This window comes from Chamaea fasciata, unplaced genomic scaffold (genome assembly GCF_029207755.1).
Source record: "Chamaea fasciata isolate MVZ Bird 193981 ecotype frontalis unplaced genomic scaffold, bChaFas1.0.hap1 SCAF_5, whole genome shotgun sequence".
NCBI lineage: Eukaryota > Metazoa > Chordata > Aves > Passeriformes > Sylviidae > Chamaea > Chamaea fasciata.
Window position 1 is genome coordinate 64,602,296 of NW_027094090.1, and position 18,010 is coordinate 64,620,305.

The 18,010-nt window shown below is 46.7% G+C and overlaps 1 protein-coding gene across 2 annotated transcripts; it reads right to left on the bottom strand.

The window, feature by feature from the left end:
* Positions 1–1,577: 1,577 nt before the first annotated feature.
* On the bottom strand, positions 1,578–17,646 carry CBX7 (chromobox 7). Of its 2 annotated transcripts, none has more exons than XM_066184144.1 (6): positions 17,434–17,646; positions 16,052–16,095; positions 11,982–12,047; positions 11,407–11,473; positions 10,473–10,812; positions 1,578–8,396 (listed from the first exon to the last, which is right to left on the bottom strand). In XM_066184144.1, exons 1-6 carry the CDS (start codon positions 17,500–17,502, stop codon positions 8,251–8,253), a joined length of 732 nt encoding a protein of 243 aa, XP_066040241.1. In that variant the 5' UTR covers positions 17,503–17,646; the 3' UTR covers positions 1,578–8,250. The 2 variants fall into 2 exon arrangements, with proteins under 2 accessions (XP_066040241.1, XP_066040240.1); XM_066184143.1 differs by having other exon boundaries at positions 1,578–8,399.
* Between the last annotated feature and the right edge of the window lie 364 nt (positions 17,647–18,010).

Genomic DNA, 18,010 nt, shown 5'->3' on the forward strand with positions numbered 1-18,010 from the left:
AGTTGCCCAGGCTGCTGCTGGCTCAGGATGATTACACAAGTTCCCCAAATTTCTTGCATTCTTGTTTCAAAAGCAGTTGCTTGGCAAGCAAAATGCTGTGAAAAGCAGGGAAGTTGTGTGGCACTGAACAGACAGGAAGTGATTGCCATCACAGGGGTCACACAGGCTGCATTGCAATCTGTGCTTCTCGGAGAACACTGAACTGCTCAACCCTTGTGGTTTCCCCTTTCGCTGAGTGCCCTTGTTCTCAGGCATCCGATGGGGAGAGCTGTGCAAGGCAAGTTGGCTGCACTGCATGGATCAGAGGGGCAGCATAGCAACTGTTTATTAAAAAAAATGGATAGCCCAGATTAACCTTTAATCCAGCCAACACATGCATAGAAGAGGACAAGTTGTTTCTACTACCAGCCAGCCTCTGCAGCATTGGCACAGGTAGGAAGACAGAATCTCCAGAGCAGGCTTTCCCGTAACTCTGCACTGCAGTTTCTTACAGCTTCACCTGACTGGCTAGCTGCTGCCAGAAAGTAAGTGGCTGGCTGGAGTCCTGCTTTGATGCCATCACTCAATCCCAGCTTCCCTGGCTCAAGGCAAGCATGCTGACAGCACTTTGGTAACACAGGCAAGACCTAACCACGCTGCCTTGAGCCATGATTGACTGACGAAATGCACCCCATCCCCCTCTGCTTTTGCTCCACATGATTTTGTGATTGATACCATAGCTGCATCCAGGCACAGGGCTCACCCCCACATTACATCTATTAGAGGTATCTCAGACGGCCCCATTCTCTTGCCCAGGTACCACGATAAACACCTGGCCTCCCCCTCCACAAGGGATGGAGTGGGACACACCTTTAGGGAACAAGCCAGGTGCCTAAGTGGACTAAATTACATTTGGGATTTCCTCCACGGAGTATCAGCAGTTCCAGGACTCAGGCTCCTTGGCTAAGCCCTGGGGTGAACCAGGGACCAAACTGTACCCAGGAGCAGCTGTGCTCCTGAAGAGGTTCCTGGACGCCTTGCTGGCCAAACCATTGGAGGCTCTGGCTTGGAGGAGAGCTGCTGTCCTGCTGGCAAGCACTGCAGAGCATGCCAGGCAGCCCAGGCCTCACCTCAGACTTTCTCCATTCCAATGAGATGCAGGATATGGGGCATACCAGCACTTTCCTGGTGCTGGCAGAGCTGTCCTGGCACTGCAGCCTCAAGGATGCAAGGATGTAGAGAACTCCTTAAACCCAGAGCAATAGCCACCCTGCCATCGGCATTCTCCTCTTCAAATTATAATCCAACATAGACCAGTCATCCCAGGTCACCCCTGGACAGCTCTAACTTACCCAGTGGGTTAAAAATTAATAAAAACTTGACCTCCTCCAATCAAAGTAACAAGTAATGTCAGAAACACCCTTTTGCAGGCTCCATTCTTCATCGATCCTTCTTTACCAATCTTCCTCACGTACGCATGCACATTTTCCAGATGCGCTGCATGTTTATATACCAATAGATGCGACTGTTGGGAAACAATTCAGCTGTAGAATTAAAGCAAGGGGGGGGGTAAATGACCACACAAACATATCATGAGGTAAATGTCAGTTCTCATATTTAATATTTTAATAATTTTGTTTGCAACATTTACCACATAAATCATCTAAATAAATAGATGCTGTACAGTCTCTTATCCATATCAGTACAAAAATAAAACCACACTTTGTGTCAAATTATATTTGAGCCTGCCCTCCCTTTGCTACTACAATCTCCTTTTACAGCACATACTTGCTCAGAAAAGGCATTATACTCTGATTGGTTTGTTTGGAATTTGTTTGCTCTGTATTTCCCCCCCCCCCCAAAATACATTCAATTAGTCTGTACAAAAGCTAGAAGCTCATTCTGTGCAAAAGGAAGCTTTCTGTGTGCAAAGACTCCAACACTCTAGCGTGCTGACAGGAACAACAGCAACAACTGAAGAGACAGGAACAAAAATAATCAGGGACCCTCCCATCTAACTGACCCCATTGTCCCCCATCTTCCCCCTGCAACAGAAAGGGAGCACACCTAATTCGATGAGTCAGTGTGCAAAAGCGTTCTAATGATGTGCATACGCTGAGGGAAAAGGTTAGTGCTGAAAATCCAGCAAGAGAACTGGGGTGTTGACCCCCACACTGGAGAGCTGACTAGGTGAGGGAAAGGGGTTCTCTGCCCTTAGCCTGCTCAAAAGATTTTTGAGATACACAGAACAAAAGCTTGACCTAAATTATTTTAGTTCTTTTGTTGGCGTTCTGTTGGAGTTGAGGAAGGAAATGGCCTCTGGAAAAATCCAGCAGCTACTGAAGACAGCTCCTGGTTCACCCTCCCTTCCTCTCTCCACTCCCTGCAGAAGGACAGACATCTCCTCGTTCCTCAATTAAGCTAATAAGGTGCAATTTTTCAGACAGGAAACTCTATAAAGATGTCTCTGGAGCTGGAAGAAAGAGTCATAGTTCCAGACTAGGACCACTCAGACTGAAACTCAACTTCATTTTTTCCCTTTCCTTGATCAAAGGAGGTGGGGAGGGAGGAAGCCAACCTGTGCCCCAAAGGCAAGTGAGGGATTTAGCAGGTCTCCTCTTCTCCCTTAGGGAACCCTCTGCTTCCGGCACAGTGGAGTACACTTTGCCCCATGGGAGGGAGGCAAAGGGCTGGGTGGCAGCTCTGGAAAAATGATAAGGAGCAGCCAGCGGTCTAAAACAGATCCATCTTTTGCTTTTCAAATGCCACTTTTAGACAGACGACAAGGAGTACTTAGCACTCCTAGTGCTTTGCATTTCCAAAGTGCTTCAAAACATACTTCAGATTTAAAAGCAAAAAAAAAAAAAAGCTGCTTAGCATTTTGACAGATTTGCAAAAAGCTTCTTTGTGCTGACACTACATTTTCTGGTTAAAAAACAACAATAATAATAAAAAAAGATTTTCCACCTCCTCCTCCTCCAAAATTCCACTCCCAGCCAAAACTCTGCTACCCCAGTAATGAGATAAGCTGTGATGGAGGTTCTGAACAGTCTTAGGAATCCTACCCTCTCCCAACTTTGTAGCAAGCCACAGCAGCCACAAATGCTCCCATGGAGCCCTGCACCTCTACCACTCCCAGTTAATTAGGGATCATCTCCTGCCTGCTTCTTGCACTTCAAGACGTTAAGTGGGAAAGAGAAAGAGGTGGAAGAGAAAAAGGGATCATCTCTACAGCAAGTGCTAGTTACAGGAAAGGATCTGAAGAGTCTGAATTTCATTTTAAGTGATTGCTTCTCTCTCCTTCCAACTGTCCTGAGGCTGTTTTATAAACCTTCCTATCTTGACCACCTTCAGGTGGGGAATCCAAGTGATTTGACACCCCGAAGCTCACACTTTCTCTGTGAGGACAGTAAGATCAGGCACAGGACACTGTGGCCTGTTGATCACAAGCTATTATCTCAAAACAAGTTTATCATGCCCTTAGTGAAAACCTTTATAACATGCATGGCAAAAGCAATGTGTTCCAATGCTATAAATTTTCATGTAGAAATTACTCTATGCAAGTTGTCAATGTACACATCTCCATTGCATTCCCCTTGGCAGAAGACTGATACGTAAATGCAGCACTCACCTCTCTGCAGGTCCATTCAGAACTCCACTCACCGTTGCAAGGGATCAGTTTCACAACAAGTTCTTTCTTTATAACACACCTCAACTGCCAGTTCACCCAAAGGCCCCTCCTCAACCACCTAGTGAGAGCAGCTCTGAGGCAACTCTGTCCCTCTCTTCCCTGACCAGCATTTGTCCCTATTATTTTCCCAGAAAGACCCACTGCCCTCTTCTTCCTAGGCTGCAGATAGGCCAGGGAGGAACAGAAGATGGGCAGATACCAATTCGTTTTAAAAAAAGAGGTTTTTGTACTTTCCCTGCTTCTGAAAACAAAACCTCAAAGCTTGAGAGGAAAGGAAGAGGTGGAAAGGTGGTGATAGACTTTGCTTTGCTAAATACATAGATGTGGCTGGCAGCCCCCACTGTCTTCCACACCCTGGCCTCTGTTGTGGCTACCATGGAGGGACTTGTCTGAACTACCCTGCCTATTTTTTGACCTGTGTGAGGCCTCCCTTCTCTATTCCAGTGAAACCATCAAGCAGCATTAGCTGGCGTACAGCATGAAACTGTACTGGGACCAAGGGCCCCCTGTGAGGTGAACAAACAATTTTATACATCCAGTCACAAAACACCAGAAGAACAATTCTGGACAGTTTCACAACACTAATAACAAAAAAAGCCATTCATTTCTCAATAAGCTTCTCTATGTCTGAGCTCTGACATAAACAAGAGTCAATTCACTAACAAATTTGGGCTTATTTTGGCAAATGGAACTGCTTTTGGGTGTTCTCACAATAATATCCTGGTCTTGCTCGGGAAAAAAAAAATTACCTTAGTCTGACTTCACAAGCAGAAGGGCCCCCAAGCAAATGCAAGACAATAAGGAGCATGCAGGAGGCTACTTAATGCCACTATTTATGTGTTAAAACTTGCTGTTCCAAGGCATCATTTGTATATCAGAGCAACATCTAGTGTACTACCATCCAGGAACAAAGGCAGTCCTTTCCATGTAGATTTTTTTTTTTAAACACAATGTTAACAAAAAAGGCTTTCCAGTCTCATGAAATCCCTCAGGTCTATCACACACAGAGTGAGTTTACTGCAAGATGTATAAAATAAACACTTCTGTCCTCCAACACTGCTGGTAAATTTTCACATGGAAACAGTTCTAAAAATGAGTATTTGAGCAGTTCTCTGAGAAGGTAGTTTCTTGTGTAGTTCAGTAATTTCCACTGGCTGAAGTTTATTTTTCTTGTTTACAGTCATGGAGCCAAACAAGGTATGGGAGAATTAGCCTGTTTCTATTCTCGGTTTGTGCTTCAAATAGAATTATTAAACTCAGCTTCAGCTGGATGCTATTCTGGCTCTTCTAATCAAACGGAATGCTTAACAAAGATCCAAACACAACATCTGATTTTCATGATATGTTAGCACAGGAGGTCGTAATTGAATTGTAGATGGACAGTATTGGGGAGAAGAGAAAAACCCAGACAACCTGTCTTTCCATCCCTAGTAAAACCCTCTCTACACCTGCAGAGGTGGGATACAGCTAATTTTAAAGTCCCTGAAGACCAGCTCTACCAAGGAAGTTTACAGTGGTATGTCAGCAGACAATGTGGAACAGAGCCACATTTTAAAAAGATCAGGAGAAAAATCTTCTCAAAAAATTCTTTGAGATAAACAAGAATTCATGAATGTCAAAAAAAAAAAGTCCATGACAACAAAGTAACTGCTTAGTTTCCTCTAAACACCTCTTCACACCTTCCCCTCCAAACCCACGCACATGCAGCTTGTTGTGTCTTAACCCCATTATGGGTAGCTCCTCATTGACACAAAGCAGCATGGCAGCCAAGTACTTTGTTCCACACTTCGTGTAGCAAGATGTTTAGTCACCAGTCAGCAGAACACTAGATAGCCTGATCCAAAAAAATGATTAAGATATGAAGCTGTGGGTGGATCCTCTTTGAAAGACCACCACAGGTCTTTGAAAACTCCACTGCAAAAGAAAGAAAATATGTTTAAAGAAAAAAATGCCAAAATAAAGTGTTGAGAAGTGTCAGCTGGAGAGTGGAGTGAAAAGCAGAGGATGGAAATTTAGTTTATTAGGACAAGCTCTTTCCTGCTGCAAGATTGATATTGCTTCCAATGTCAGCCAAAGCCAGGAATTTAGTAAATAGGAAGCTTTTTTTGGTGCATTTGTACACCGAGATGAAGACATGACAAAGGCAGCAGTTGCTACATTAGAATAAAGAAACCAGATCCTATAAATGCCATGAAGATTTAGCAGGATGAGCTGCTGTTCAAGACTTCTTTTAAAATAAGCAAAAATGCTATGCTTCTGCAACCATCACTACCCGACCTGCTCCAATGCACAAGAGTGGACTGGACCACGTGGTGTGTCCACTGGTCCACAACAGAAGAGAGATGCAGGTATTCAGCATATTTGGCAGGTGTCAGGAAGAGGGGGTGTGTGGGTGATAGTAACAGCACTGTCTGACCCCACATCCTGCAAAAAAGGGTGCAACTCCAGACACAGAAGCCTCGCTCTGGACACCCACGTTCAACAAACATCCTGCGCCTGCATGCTTACCTCATCAGCTTGCCCTTGCTAGCTGTTGCAAGCTTCTTTCCCACTCAGTCTTCCTCCCACCACATAATTCCCCCCCCAGCTTCCACTTCTCACCCTCTCAGATTTCTCCATAATTAAACTCCCATCTTACTTCTTTGAGAGACAAAAGGTCAGTCCAGAAATTCAAGATCTTCCCAGTAATCCTGAAACTGCTCTGATGGCATGAAAGACAGACCTGCTCTAACAGCTCTGAGATGAAAGGGGAAATCCTAAATCTACAGTGAGCTGCCATAACCTAAATGAGGTAAAAGCTGCTTCTAGTAAAAACCCACAGTGGCAGTTTAAGCACTTTATAATAAGTAGATGTTTGGAGGACCAGAAACCCTGGAGCTCCCAAATTCTGCAGGCTAGGAGCCAAGCCCCTCAAACAAACATAGTGAGGATTTCCACAGGTGTCTTTATCTCAGAGCTAAGAAGGTTCGTATTTTCATTTTGAATAAATACAGCAGATAAGAGATGCTTCAGGTGGGGTGGGGTAAGAAAACATAGTATTTGAGGACAGTAATCATGACAGTAGCCAGTGTTACCCTGCAGCACTCTGTCCCAAAGTTCCCACTTTAGACTACCTTACTTTTCATGCTTTCCATTGGAAAAGGTCTATATTTAAAAAATTAAGCCATTTAAATAAAATTTGCTTTTAAAAATGGAAGAGAACATGCATGTGCAAGAACAGATGCTATGCTAAACTACGAACTCAAAATACAGCAATTCTTCAAAAACCTCTAAGTGTCACAGGCAGTCCAGCACAAGGCATTTTGAAGTGCAAGATGAGGTGGGTCTATTGAAATGCAGACCACTTTCCTTGGCAAAGATTTTTAAGCCTTTCAAGGGGAAGTTCCTATCAGTAAAGTAGTACAGGAGCACAGACACTGTGAGGATACTGGAGTCATGGAAGAGTATCACTCAGGCAGCACAATCCAAGAATTCTCATTGCTAAGAATTAGGAATTTTTCCACTCAAATCTAATACATGCCTTCCCCACATGTTGTTTATTATGGATCTCTCTATGGGATCCAAGAACAGAATTTACTGCTAATCAAGGTCCATTTCTAGCTCAGTTCAGTCCAATTCCCGTGTCCTGGGCCTGTGCCAGTATCTTGGATATCTCTGCAGTGCCAGGCAATGCTTCAGTTGTCCTATTAGTCCCTCCTCCCAGGGAAGAGGAATCAGTTTTCAACCAACTTACTATGACAGATTCAGGGCAGGCTTTATTATTAATATTGAATTTGGCAAAGGGTAAGAAGACCCCACTTTCCGTAACGCTTTCCTCATGCAGCAGAGCCAAGCCTGGAAGTCCTGTTTAGCATATACAGAATGGTATGTCTCAACTATGCTGGCTTTCTGAGCTTTTAATGAGGGCAAATTGAATTTATGTTGCCAGTTTGGATTTCAGAGATGCATTTCAGTCTTTCCACATGATCAGCAATCAAAGGGAGAAAGCTCTGCTGTCTACATGGACCCGTGCTGCAAAGACTGACTTACCACAGACAGGCAAATACACTTCTGAAGTCCTGACAGCAGGCCACAGGGAAAACAGCATTGGAGAGAAAGTCTTAACAGGCTGGAGTTATCTACACAGGTAGGATCCATCGCCTCTCACTGCTGCAGGAAGAGAGGGAGGAGGAAGGTGGAAGAGAAATGTACAGAGATGTATCTTTATCCAAGAGATATCAGTTGCAGAACAAGGTGGCAGGCTAGAGATCCAGCTCTCTTTCCACCTCCACATGCCCTCTCCTACAAATGCAGCTGCCGCCACTTAACAGGATAAAAGGTGAATTGTTCAGCTTGCTGCTTCAACATCAAGGAGGGGAGTCTTTGCCAGGGAAAGGGCTGTCAGTTTTTCAGCTGGACAAAGCAATGACAAACACACACCCCCTACACTGCCCTTTTTTGCGTATCTGAAATGGGGGAAAAAAGGTCTCTGTAAACATTTTAAGAGGAGACATTTTGGATTTTTTTTTCTCTTAAGGGATAATGTAACCCTTCCCTAGCCCCACCTAAAAAGCACTGGTTTTGGGGAGCACTGCAGAGATTCAGAACTGCGCACTCCGGTCTCGAAAGAAGCCCTCAGCCACTTGTGCTTCTCTGAAAGTGACAGTTACGGAATTTGCTGTGATGTCTGTCACTGTCACTTCGCTGGGGGGCACAGTGGGGATCCAAGGGATACTGGCATCCACATCTGCTGCAGAAAGAAAGACACATAAGGGCATGTTAGTGAAACAGAGGAGGTGAAGGAGAAGAAAGGAGGAAGGGGAGAGGGGTAGGAAGGATGGAATAAGGATCTCCTTTCTGACAAACCATAGGTGAAATCAGCCTGTACTGAATCTGAATGTACAGAGCAAGAAAGAACATGTGCAAACCCTATCCTCAGAGGCTAAGGGAAAATGGAGGATCAGGTGTCCAGATACACAGTGGTATCTGAGCAGCCTACACAGAGGTCAAAAGACCCTGTAAAACCACTGAGTTCATCTAACCATCCACAATTCCCCCATACCCCTCATCCCATCTCAGTCCCTAACCTGGTTTTGTGTCAGCAAAGCCCATTCACTGTGGTTTGAGCTCATTGTCTTCTAAATGGCCTACCCTGCTGAAAAGGTAAACATTAAAATCTCTTACACACACTCTTCAGATACTCCTAGAGGAGTCAAAGGGAGCCAAAACTGAGGGTCTGCCTTGTACTGCACCTGCAATGCAGCCTGGGTGTGATGCTCTCAAAAATCCTCCAGTAGTGCTCCATGGAGAAAGTGCCCTTCCTTCCTCATATAACCTCCTTTGCTCCCAGACAGCTCCACACAAGAAACCCAAGCAACCCTGCACTTTCTCACTGTAAGAATAATTATCAGCTCCTCTGCCACCCAAAGGCTCACTTCCCCACAGCCCCCAGAGATTGCCATGCAGAGAGAGAGGAAGGAAAGCACACCCTCTCGCTGCCACTCTACCTGTCCACTATATACCTTGTTGCCCCAACCTGAGCAAAGAATGAGACCCCCTTAAGAGTGTATTTCCTGGCTTCTATCTCAAACACCTGGGGTGTCTACTTTCCCCCCAGAAAGAGTCCAACTCCCCCTAACAGTAAATGGGATTCCACACAGGACATGTGTCAAGCGGAGAACAAAAAGAGTTTTACAATTCTGTAGTGCCACTCACTCTTCTGATCCCCAAGTGCTTTAGTGCCACACACTTCTGGGAAGAATAGCCCCAAATCTTTCCTCACTGCCAGGATGTAACACTGAGTTCCTCTGTGCTAATCCAATTACTGTCTCCCTGGATTCTGAGCACCATTCCAGTCTTTCTCAGAAAGGAGGGAATAGCACTGATTCCCAGAACACAACCTTCTCCCTAAGGTCCTGCCTAATCCAGCCTGGCTAACTGATACTCCTAGCAATGAGTAACTACTACAAGCAGCACAAGCCCCGGTTTTCCACTCCTCAGGAAAGCTACGCCTTCAGAAGCTCTAATAATGCAGGGATAGAGTTTCCCTGGTAACTGAGAGCAACACACACATCCCACAGCCCTCCTGCACAAGATGCTGGTATCCTTCCCCAAAATGCCAAATGTGCTTGGACATCTCCCATGCCTACACTCATGCTGCCTACTCAGTAGGATCAAGCAGGAGTTACCATCCTCACTTCATCTCCCTCTCCCCTTCTCGCATAGCTTTATAGCAAGAGGCTTTAGAAGGCTGTGGAGAGGAAAAGGAAGGAGGGGGCAGGGAGTGAGTTCCTAGCACCATTCCTGTATGCTTCTTAAAGCAGCACTCTGAGAGGAGTGCCACTGTCCAAGCTTGTCCACTGCCAGTCAAAGTCCTTTGAACCAAGCAGCAGGCTGAGCACATGTGGATAATGTGGACAGAGGCAGAGTTCACCTGTCACACTTGTGTGTCACCTCTGTTGGGAGAAAATTTTAAGAGGGGAAAAACTTGCAGTATCTTCTGTTAGAAAACTGCATGTTTTCTAACACTGGGAGGGGCATCAGGGATGTAAGACTACATAGAGCCAACAGGAACAAAAAAAAAACAAAAAACAAAAACAAAACAAAAAAACCCAAAACAAACAAACAAACAAAACCCCCCCAAAAATCTGTGATCTTCAAACAAGAAAGAAACCAGCAAATAAGAGGGACATAATATGGGCCAGCAAGGGCTGCTCTGAAGACCTGACCTAAACCACAAACCCAGGAGGATGTAACCAAGGTGGAAGGATGCGGAACATCCTTCACATGCCCCAGAACTTCACCAAAGGGTGACTGGTCTCACCTTCTTTGCTGGTGTGCTGCGTGGCCTCCCACTCCTCAGGGCTCTGCCTGGCCTCTAGGCCCACTCCATCATTCAGGAAGAACTCATGCCTGCAGTTTCGGTTCTCCAGACTCGCCATGCGGGGGAACTTCTTCCTTGACAGTCGTAGGTACTTCTGGTTTTTGCGTTGCTTCCGGAGAGAGAATGGCAGGACTGTAGCCCCAGTCTTCTCAGGGAACTCTGCCTGCCCTGTCTTGGCCCCTGGCAGGCTACTGTCTCCTCCTCCAAACCTCCGTGCAAGAGAGAAGCAGAGCTTCTCCTTCCCCTTGTGAGCACTCCTCAAGTCCATGCCATACAGCCGCTGCCAAATCACCAACACAGCAAGGGTCAGAGCAAATATCTGAGCAGGCAGTGAGGGTTCCCCACTGGGAACCAGGAAAATATTCTTTGCTCATTCTTTGCACATCTAGATGAGCTAGGATAAGGTGTGCTCTTTTAACAACACTGTTTCTCTCCCCTCTTCAACTGCCTTCTAAGCTCTTCCTAATATCTGCTTCCTAGGATTGGCTGCTTTGCTTGGCAACTGTAAAAGCATTCTGAAACTCCACTTCCAACTACGGGCTACCTTTGACTTGATGGAAAGTCCAAGGTCAACATGAAATTAGAAGAACACACAAACCAGGTAACCTGCAACTACCCAAGCCCATACTTTATAAAATCTTAGTTCAGAGAGAAAGAACTGTTGTTTTATTGTTTTGCTTTTTAAAAGACAAATTAGCTAGCTCTTCAGCTAACAAGTTAAAACTATCTGCCTAAACTGACTTCATGTTATTGTGTTAACTTTTTACCTCTGATTTTTTCCCTTCAACAGCAAGCACAGTTTCTACCTCACTGAAAGCAGGGGAGCAGCAGAGAAGCTAAGGAGTGAGAAATACACGGAAGAGCAAGAGGCTACCTGCAATAGGAGGCGCTTTGGTTTGGGGCCTCTTTTCCTGTACCCTGATGCACGGTCTCTCTCTTCCCTGTGAAAGAGGAATACAAATCAAACTGAGTACTAAATACCATAGCATAAAACCTAGTTGGGACTTCAACTTTTTGCAGCATATCTCTGTTTCCTTCAATAAAACCCAATAGTGACCAGCATGACCATGGAAAACATCTCAGAATTGCTTCCTGTAGGAGTGAAAACCTTGCAATAGGGGAATTTCTCTGATACAGCTAATCAAGGATGGGTTAGAGAAACTTCCCACCTCACATCACTCCAGTCCAGCTCTGGACCTGATTAAAACCTGAATCTGATTGCTCTCTGGCTCAGTGCTGCCTGTTCTTGGCCTCATTTCCTGAACAGTGCCAATCAAAGCTGTTTTATCCCTGTCTTCTCCATCACAATCAACACCAGGATACAAAAATCAAGCAGGATATCTCATCTTTGACTGAAGTAGGGACAACAGGGGCACTTCATGCATATAACGAAATAAAGACACTATTTCTTTTCCTGTGTCCAGGGAGAGAAAGAACATGTGCCCTTACTTTTCTTCATAAGCCACCACCAGGCGAGGGTCCAAGATATGATCCTCTGGCTCCCATGTGCTGTATCTGAAGAAAAACATATGGAATAAAAAGTAAATAATATTTTAATGAAACATTCTCTCTGCAGGCCTGCTACCAGTGTGCTGCAGCCGTGGATACCATCTTCACAAGGGTCGGTGGGGCCTGCCACAACATTGTGAGAGCTCTGAGGAATCCCAGCTATTCCCTCCCCAGCTTCCCACAGACACCACCCCCCCTTCCCAAAACAGGCAGGGCCAAGCATCAAGCAGCTCTTTGTATGAAAACAGGGAAGACTTTCCTCCCCAGGGCCCCCTCCACTCTGTGTGCAAAGCCTGTGCAGACACTCACAAACCGTTTTTAAGTCCATGCCTAAACAGGTCTCATCTGCGGTACTCCCTCAAATCCCACAAACCCCATGGAACAATGAGGCACGGTCTGATACATCTTTCTGAAAAATAGGTCTCTCAATTTAGAGTGCTCGAAGAGTAACTACGCTTTCTCACCTGCATTATTAATTACTTCTAATCACCGAAGCTGAAAGGACTAATTTAAGAGTTTAATTTTTTCCACTGATGCCGGTCAACCAAACATGTTGGGAGCTGGGCCCTGGGGCAAGCTGACAGCCACTTGCCGACACCTCCTCCTCCTGCTCGGCTCCCCCTACAGGTTGTTCCTATCGAGCGGAGCTGATCGATGCAAAGTACCTCAAACTGCACTGCCGGCAGGGCCACCAACACTGCTCCGAACAGGCTTCAGGCTCCCAAAGAAGCCTGGGAACAGCGTCAGTCATTGCCCCAGCTCCCTCCTCCACAGCCAGACAGCTGCGACAGGCATCAGATGCTCGGGAAAGGACTGAACCCACCCAGCAGGCAACTCCAAAACTGGCTTCCAAAGAGCACAGATGCATGTAACACTAGGGAAAAGCACTCCCACTGTGGAAGCTGAAAGAATCACAAAGTGCTCCTTGGGGCATGTTTACTTCTTGGGGGTCACACTTGCCCAGAAAAGGTGGGTCTTGTGTCTCTACCATACAAACCCTAAGGCAAGAAAAAAAATCTGACTCCTCAAATGCCTCAGAACACTAATTTTCCTGAAATGTGAGATCCAGGCCTGGAGGCAGAGCTCCTTTCCAGAGCCTGGGGAGGAGGACCAGAGAGGAGTCACATGCAGGTGCATAAGGATGCATTTGTATCAGTGCCTTTAAACAGAAAGAAAGCATTTTAGGATGTTTACATTTCTGGATGAAGCACAGAAAGCATGTGAGGACACGGGATACACAGGGTATAACAGGGGAGGTGGTTTGGGAAAGCTTTCCCCTTTTATCTCTCCATTAGACAGAAAAAAGGTACTGTAACACAGGAACATTACTGGAGAATAGGTCTAGAAATGAAAATTGAATTCTTTTACAAAAGGGAGAAACAAAAATATGACATTCAGATATCCCAAGGTGCACTATACATCAGAGAGTTAAGAACAGACATGTCTTCATAACCAGCTGATCCCTCCCTCTCTCCCTCCTTTGCTCATGCCTCCTGCAGCAACCTGACTGTGAGCTGTCAAAGCCAAGATATTGTTTGAAAAGGGGAAGGTTTCCTCCCAGCTGCAGGGATTCTGGCACTCATCCTACAAATTTAAGAAAAATAACACCACAAGGGGGGAAAAAAAGTCATTGTATTGCTTTTCATAGGCAGAAGAAAAGGGATTTGCTTAAAAAAACCCCACCCTGGTGGATGTTGCCGCCTTCTCTGCAGCTCAGGTTCTGGCTTCGCTGCAGTGGCAAAACACAGCATATAAAAAAAAACATGGTTGAGTTTGCCACACGCGCGCGCACACTGTGCTTTACATATGGGTACACACAGCCTAGGCTGCAGCAAACTGCAGAGAGCAGGCACTCTGGAAAACACAGATCATATGATCTTCCTTCCCCCTCCTTCTACTCCTCCTCTTCCCCCTCCTTTTAACTCCACCACAAGTTGTAAACAAGCTTGTAGCTAGAATCAGATTGTCACTCCTCCATTCCCTGACTCCAGCAGTGCAATCCATAAATCTGAGGTGTAGGGCACGAATAAGAAATTTTCAATAAGAAGAGGGGGGGGAAAAAGTGAAACATGAATTGCTTGTGAAAGCAGTAAACTACTGACCTATCCTTATTCCCTTCCATGATACTTCTAATGGGAATGATGGGATAATAGGTACAGAGATTACAAAGAGCAATGCAACAAGGTTGGTAATTAAGGAAGGGAATGATGTGGGATGAGGAAACAGACACAAAGATACAAACAGCTTGTGGTGCACCATGCCATCAAGGGTATATGTATGTTTAGAAACAAGGAACAGAGACTGCTAGTGTGATGAAAGTGACTCCAATGGCCTGAGCATCTTGAATTTAAGTAATTCAAACCACTGAGGCAGCAGTTGAAGTGGAAGCAGGCAAGAGGAAGGAAAAAAAATCAACAGTTTTCAGATTTTCTGTTTGGGGGAAGAGGGAAGATGCTTGGACATGCCATACGTCAAAATAAGAGAACCCTGACATCACCTTACACCCAGGGGAATGGTGCTTTAAATTCCCCAAAGTGTTTCTGTCTCCCACAGTGTTCCAAGACACGGAGCAAGAAAAGGCAGCCGTTAAGAATAAGGCCTGCTCTGTCCAAGAAACATTATGCTATGCCTCAGCCCACCTTCTTAGCAAGGGACTTTACAAGAGAAGGACTTCAATGCGTTGGTTGAAAGGAGAATGGGATAAACATCAGTACTCTGGCTAAGAGGGGATGAGGCCTCACAGGCTCCAAATACATTTCCCACCCTCTATCAGCGATGAAGTAAGACTTGGCTATTTGAGGTTAAAGCAGTCCAAGCAGTGACCCATGCTACATGGCAGCTAGTGCTCAACAAGTGCACAAGATTACACTCTGACAGCAGAACACTCAAGAATAAAGTCACCCTCTCCCCGCATCACCAGAGAGGGGAAGCTGCTTATCTTCACACATGGCCTGTAATCATAAGGATTATACACAACAATTAGGCACCCAAGAACACACTTCAGCTTCTTGGACACCAGGTACAGCCTGACAGAACCATACTGGCAGGTCCCACTTTGCAGCTGCGAGGATGTACCCGTAACAAGCGACTCCCTTTGCTTAGCAACACACAGAGCAACTGCGTGTGTAACACTGCTGTACCCACGCACATTGTGTATGTACACACAGAGGCACAAACAGAAAAGCAAAGACAGGGCCCCATATGGGTTGGCCAGGAGGCTGTTCTACTAGACTGCTAGTTGAGATCGTAATATTCTCCAGTTACCTAATCCTTTTAATCTCAAAACATTTCACAGACTGCTTAAGCACAGAGAAATCACTCTTCTTCAGAAGCAGCTGCATTTTAATGAAAAAGTGTCTGTAAACAGTGCACAGCAATGCCAAAACCCCCAAACTTTTCTTCATTTTTGCAATGGAGCAACCAAAGCAAAAGCAGAAAAGGCACTCAAAATAACAGGATGTTTCAGACAAAGGACATGAAGGCATGGCGGTAATTTTCAAGGGACAAAGATCACCTGCATTTGGCTACAATCAATAAATCTGAAACATTGCCCCTTTCTGTTGGTGAATTGCAGAGGGGAAGCAGTAGGAGAGGAAGACAAGACCATCACATGTTTTCTATTTTAAAAGACTGCAGACAGCTCTAAACATAAAGTGGGGTCCTCTTAGTGCTGACTCAGAAAAGCAGGAGCCATTCCAAACTCAGAAGAATCTGGATTCTTTGTTGAACTCATAGGGAATTTAAAAACATTTGTATCTAGAAAGTATCTCAATGAAATATTTCAGTGGTGGCAAAAACCAGTCAGAATAGACTGGCATGCAGTTTGTATTCCTTAGTTGCCAATTCAAAAAACAGATTTGGGTTTGGTTTGTGGCTCTTTGGTTTTATTTATTGTTGTTGAAATGAGGGACAAGCCACTGCCCATTATGAATGAAATGCTCAATTGCAGAGACACAGTGCAAGCTATTATGGAGCGTTAAAGAAAAACCAGACAAATAAACACAACTTACTTTGGGGGCCATCCTTTCCACTTCACCAGGTACTCTACTTTACCCTGAGGGTGGAAAAAGGCAGAAGAAAACAGGTGAACTAGGAAAGCAAATATGGGCTACAGTATGAGATGCAACCAATCAATGAGATGCCACCAATCAAAAAAGACTGAACTCTGCAACCAAAAAGCTTGTTTCCCATCACTTTATTTTCAAAACATAGCCACTTCCCCATTCAACTGTACCTTTTTCTCCTAAAATTTGGCACACGGGTGTTTAAGCATGCTTGTACCACCATCAGCTTGAAGCATGGCTTTGCAGAAGGGTTGCAGGCAGAACATTAAAAGCCAACCAGAGAGCAAGACCAAACCATTCACACATTCAGAGGCAAACCTACAAGAAGTCAGCACACATAAATGTAGGAAGGAGAGGTATGCCAGGAGCAAATTCCAGATGATTGTTTTTTAAGCAGAGAGAAGAAACACAGTGTGTCAGAACCTATGAAGCATCTCTAGCATGTTCTTTTCTATTCGCTACACGCTCTACTCAGACACTGTTCCATCCACCACAGGCACTCATCCTTTTGACCCAAGCAATCAGCAGCTCACAGCTGAAGTTTAGAGCCATCCCTTTTTTTTCACTCTAAGTACAAGATTTTAAAAAAAAAAAAAAAAAAAAAAAAAAAAAGTAGTGATTGGAAACTGCGTTCAAGGGCTCCGCAAGCAATGCGAACAACTATCAAAATATTCAATGTTATACTGAGGAGTTTGTTAAGCACTTCCCAAAGCATGGCAAAGGCCTTTGTGCATGCAGGATGACCACTCCCCAAGAGCCGCTGCTGCACCCACAGACACCTTTCCAGGAGAGAAAAGCAAGGAAAGCACTCGGGTACTTGAGGGAGAGAACAGGTTTCATTTTCCTCTTGGGGGGCTCATCAGCTTCCCAAAGTTGGAAAAGACTGCCCTATAAGGAACTTTCCACCGGAGAATCTCTACACACTGCATGCTCACAGGTTAAATCCTTGCAACACTCTGCAGGGACGGGAGCTCTTCCACGGCTGGGGAAACTGAGTCACGGGAGCTTTCTCAAACCCTCTCCGATCTGGGTTCTCCCGTTTGGTGTCAGCAGCACTCATCCTGCAGACAGGCTGAACTCCAGAAGCGACAGCCTCCCCTCCGCCTCGCACCACTTCACGAGCAACACGTGTGTCCCCTGCCCGCCAGCCTCGGGCAGGTGCCGGTGTCCCGCCGCGCATATGAGGAGACGAGGACCGCGGGACAGCGGCAGGGACCGAGCGGCCGCGCGCGCGCCCACAACGCCTCCCCCCTCCCGGTGCGCTGCGGGAGTGGCGGGGGGTGTCCCCGTGCGCTCCCCCCGCCCCGCTCCGCTCCGCCGCTGCCCACCTTCCGCACGCGCTTCTTGCGGATGCTCTCCACGGCGAACACCTGCTCGCCGATGGCCGACAGCTCCATGCGGCGGGCGGGCGGGCGGGCCGGCGGCGGGCCGAGGCTGTGCCGGTGGCGGCCGTTCCCCGCCGCTCCCCCTCACACGCCCCCTCGCGCGCGGCCGCGCCCCCGCGGCCGCTTTAGAACCTGCGCAACGTTTTCCCCGGCGCGCGCGCGAGGGGGCGGGAGCGGGCGGTGAGGGCGGGAGCGAAGGAGGCGGGAGCGAAGGAGGCGGGAGCGAAGGAGGCGGGAGCGGCGCCTCAGGCGGTTCCCGCCCCGCCGCGCCGCCTGCCTCCCGCCGGGGGTAGCGCCGGGAGGGGGCGCTGCCCGCCGCCGCCGAGCTGCGGCCTTTACGGGCGTTTTCCACGGGAACAAGGGCCCCGGCGGTCGCGTGCCGGCGGCGGCGGCGGCGGAAGAAGCGGCGAGCGGCAGAGCGTGGAGGCGGGAGCAGCGCTGCGGCAGGAACCCGGCGCGGCTCATCTGCCCGGGCAGCCGCTGCCGGTGCCTCAGCGTCAGGTTCCTGCCACGGCCCACC

What these genes read in the sequence shown, in the direction of transcription:
- CBX7 (XM_066184143.1), bottom strand. Translation starts at nt 17,502, where the DNA reads ATGGAGCTGTCGGCCATCGGCGAGCAGGTGTTCGCCGTGGAGAGCATC. An exon ending in GCAAGAAGCGCGTGCGGAAG is followed by an intron (nt 16,096 to 17,433) that starts GTGGGCAGCGGC and finishes TTCCACCCTCAG; the next exon opens with GGTAAAGTAGAGTACCTGGT. An exon ending in GCAGCACACCAGCAAAGAAG is followed by an intron (nt 8,400 to 10,472) that starts GTGAGACCAGTC and finishes TTCTTTCTGCAG; the next exon opens with CAGATGTGGATGCCAGTATC.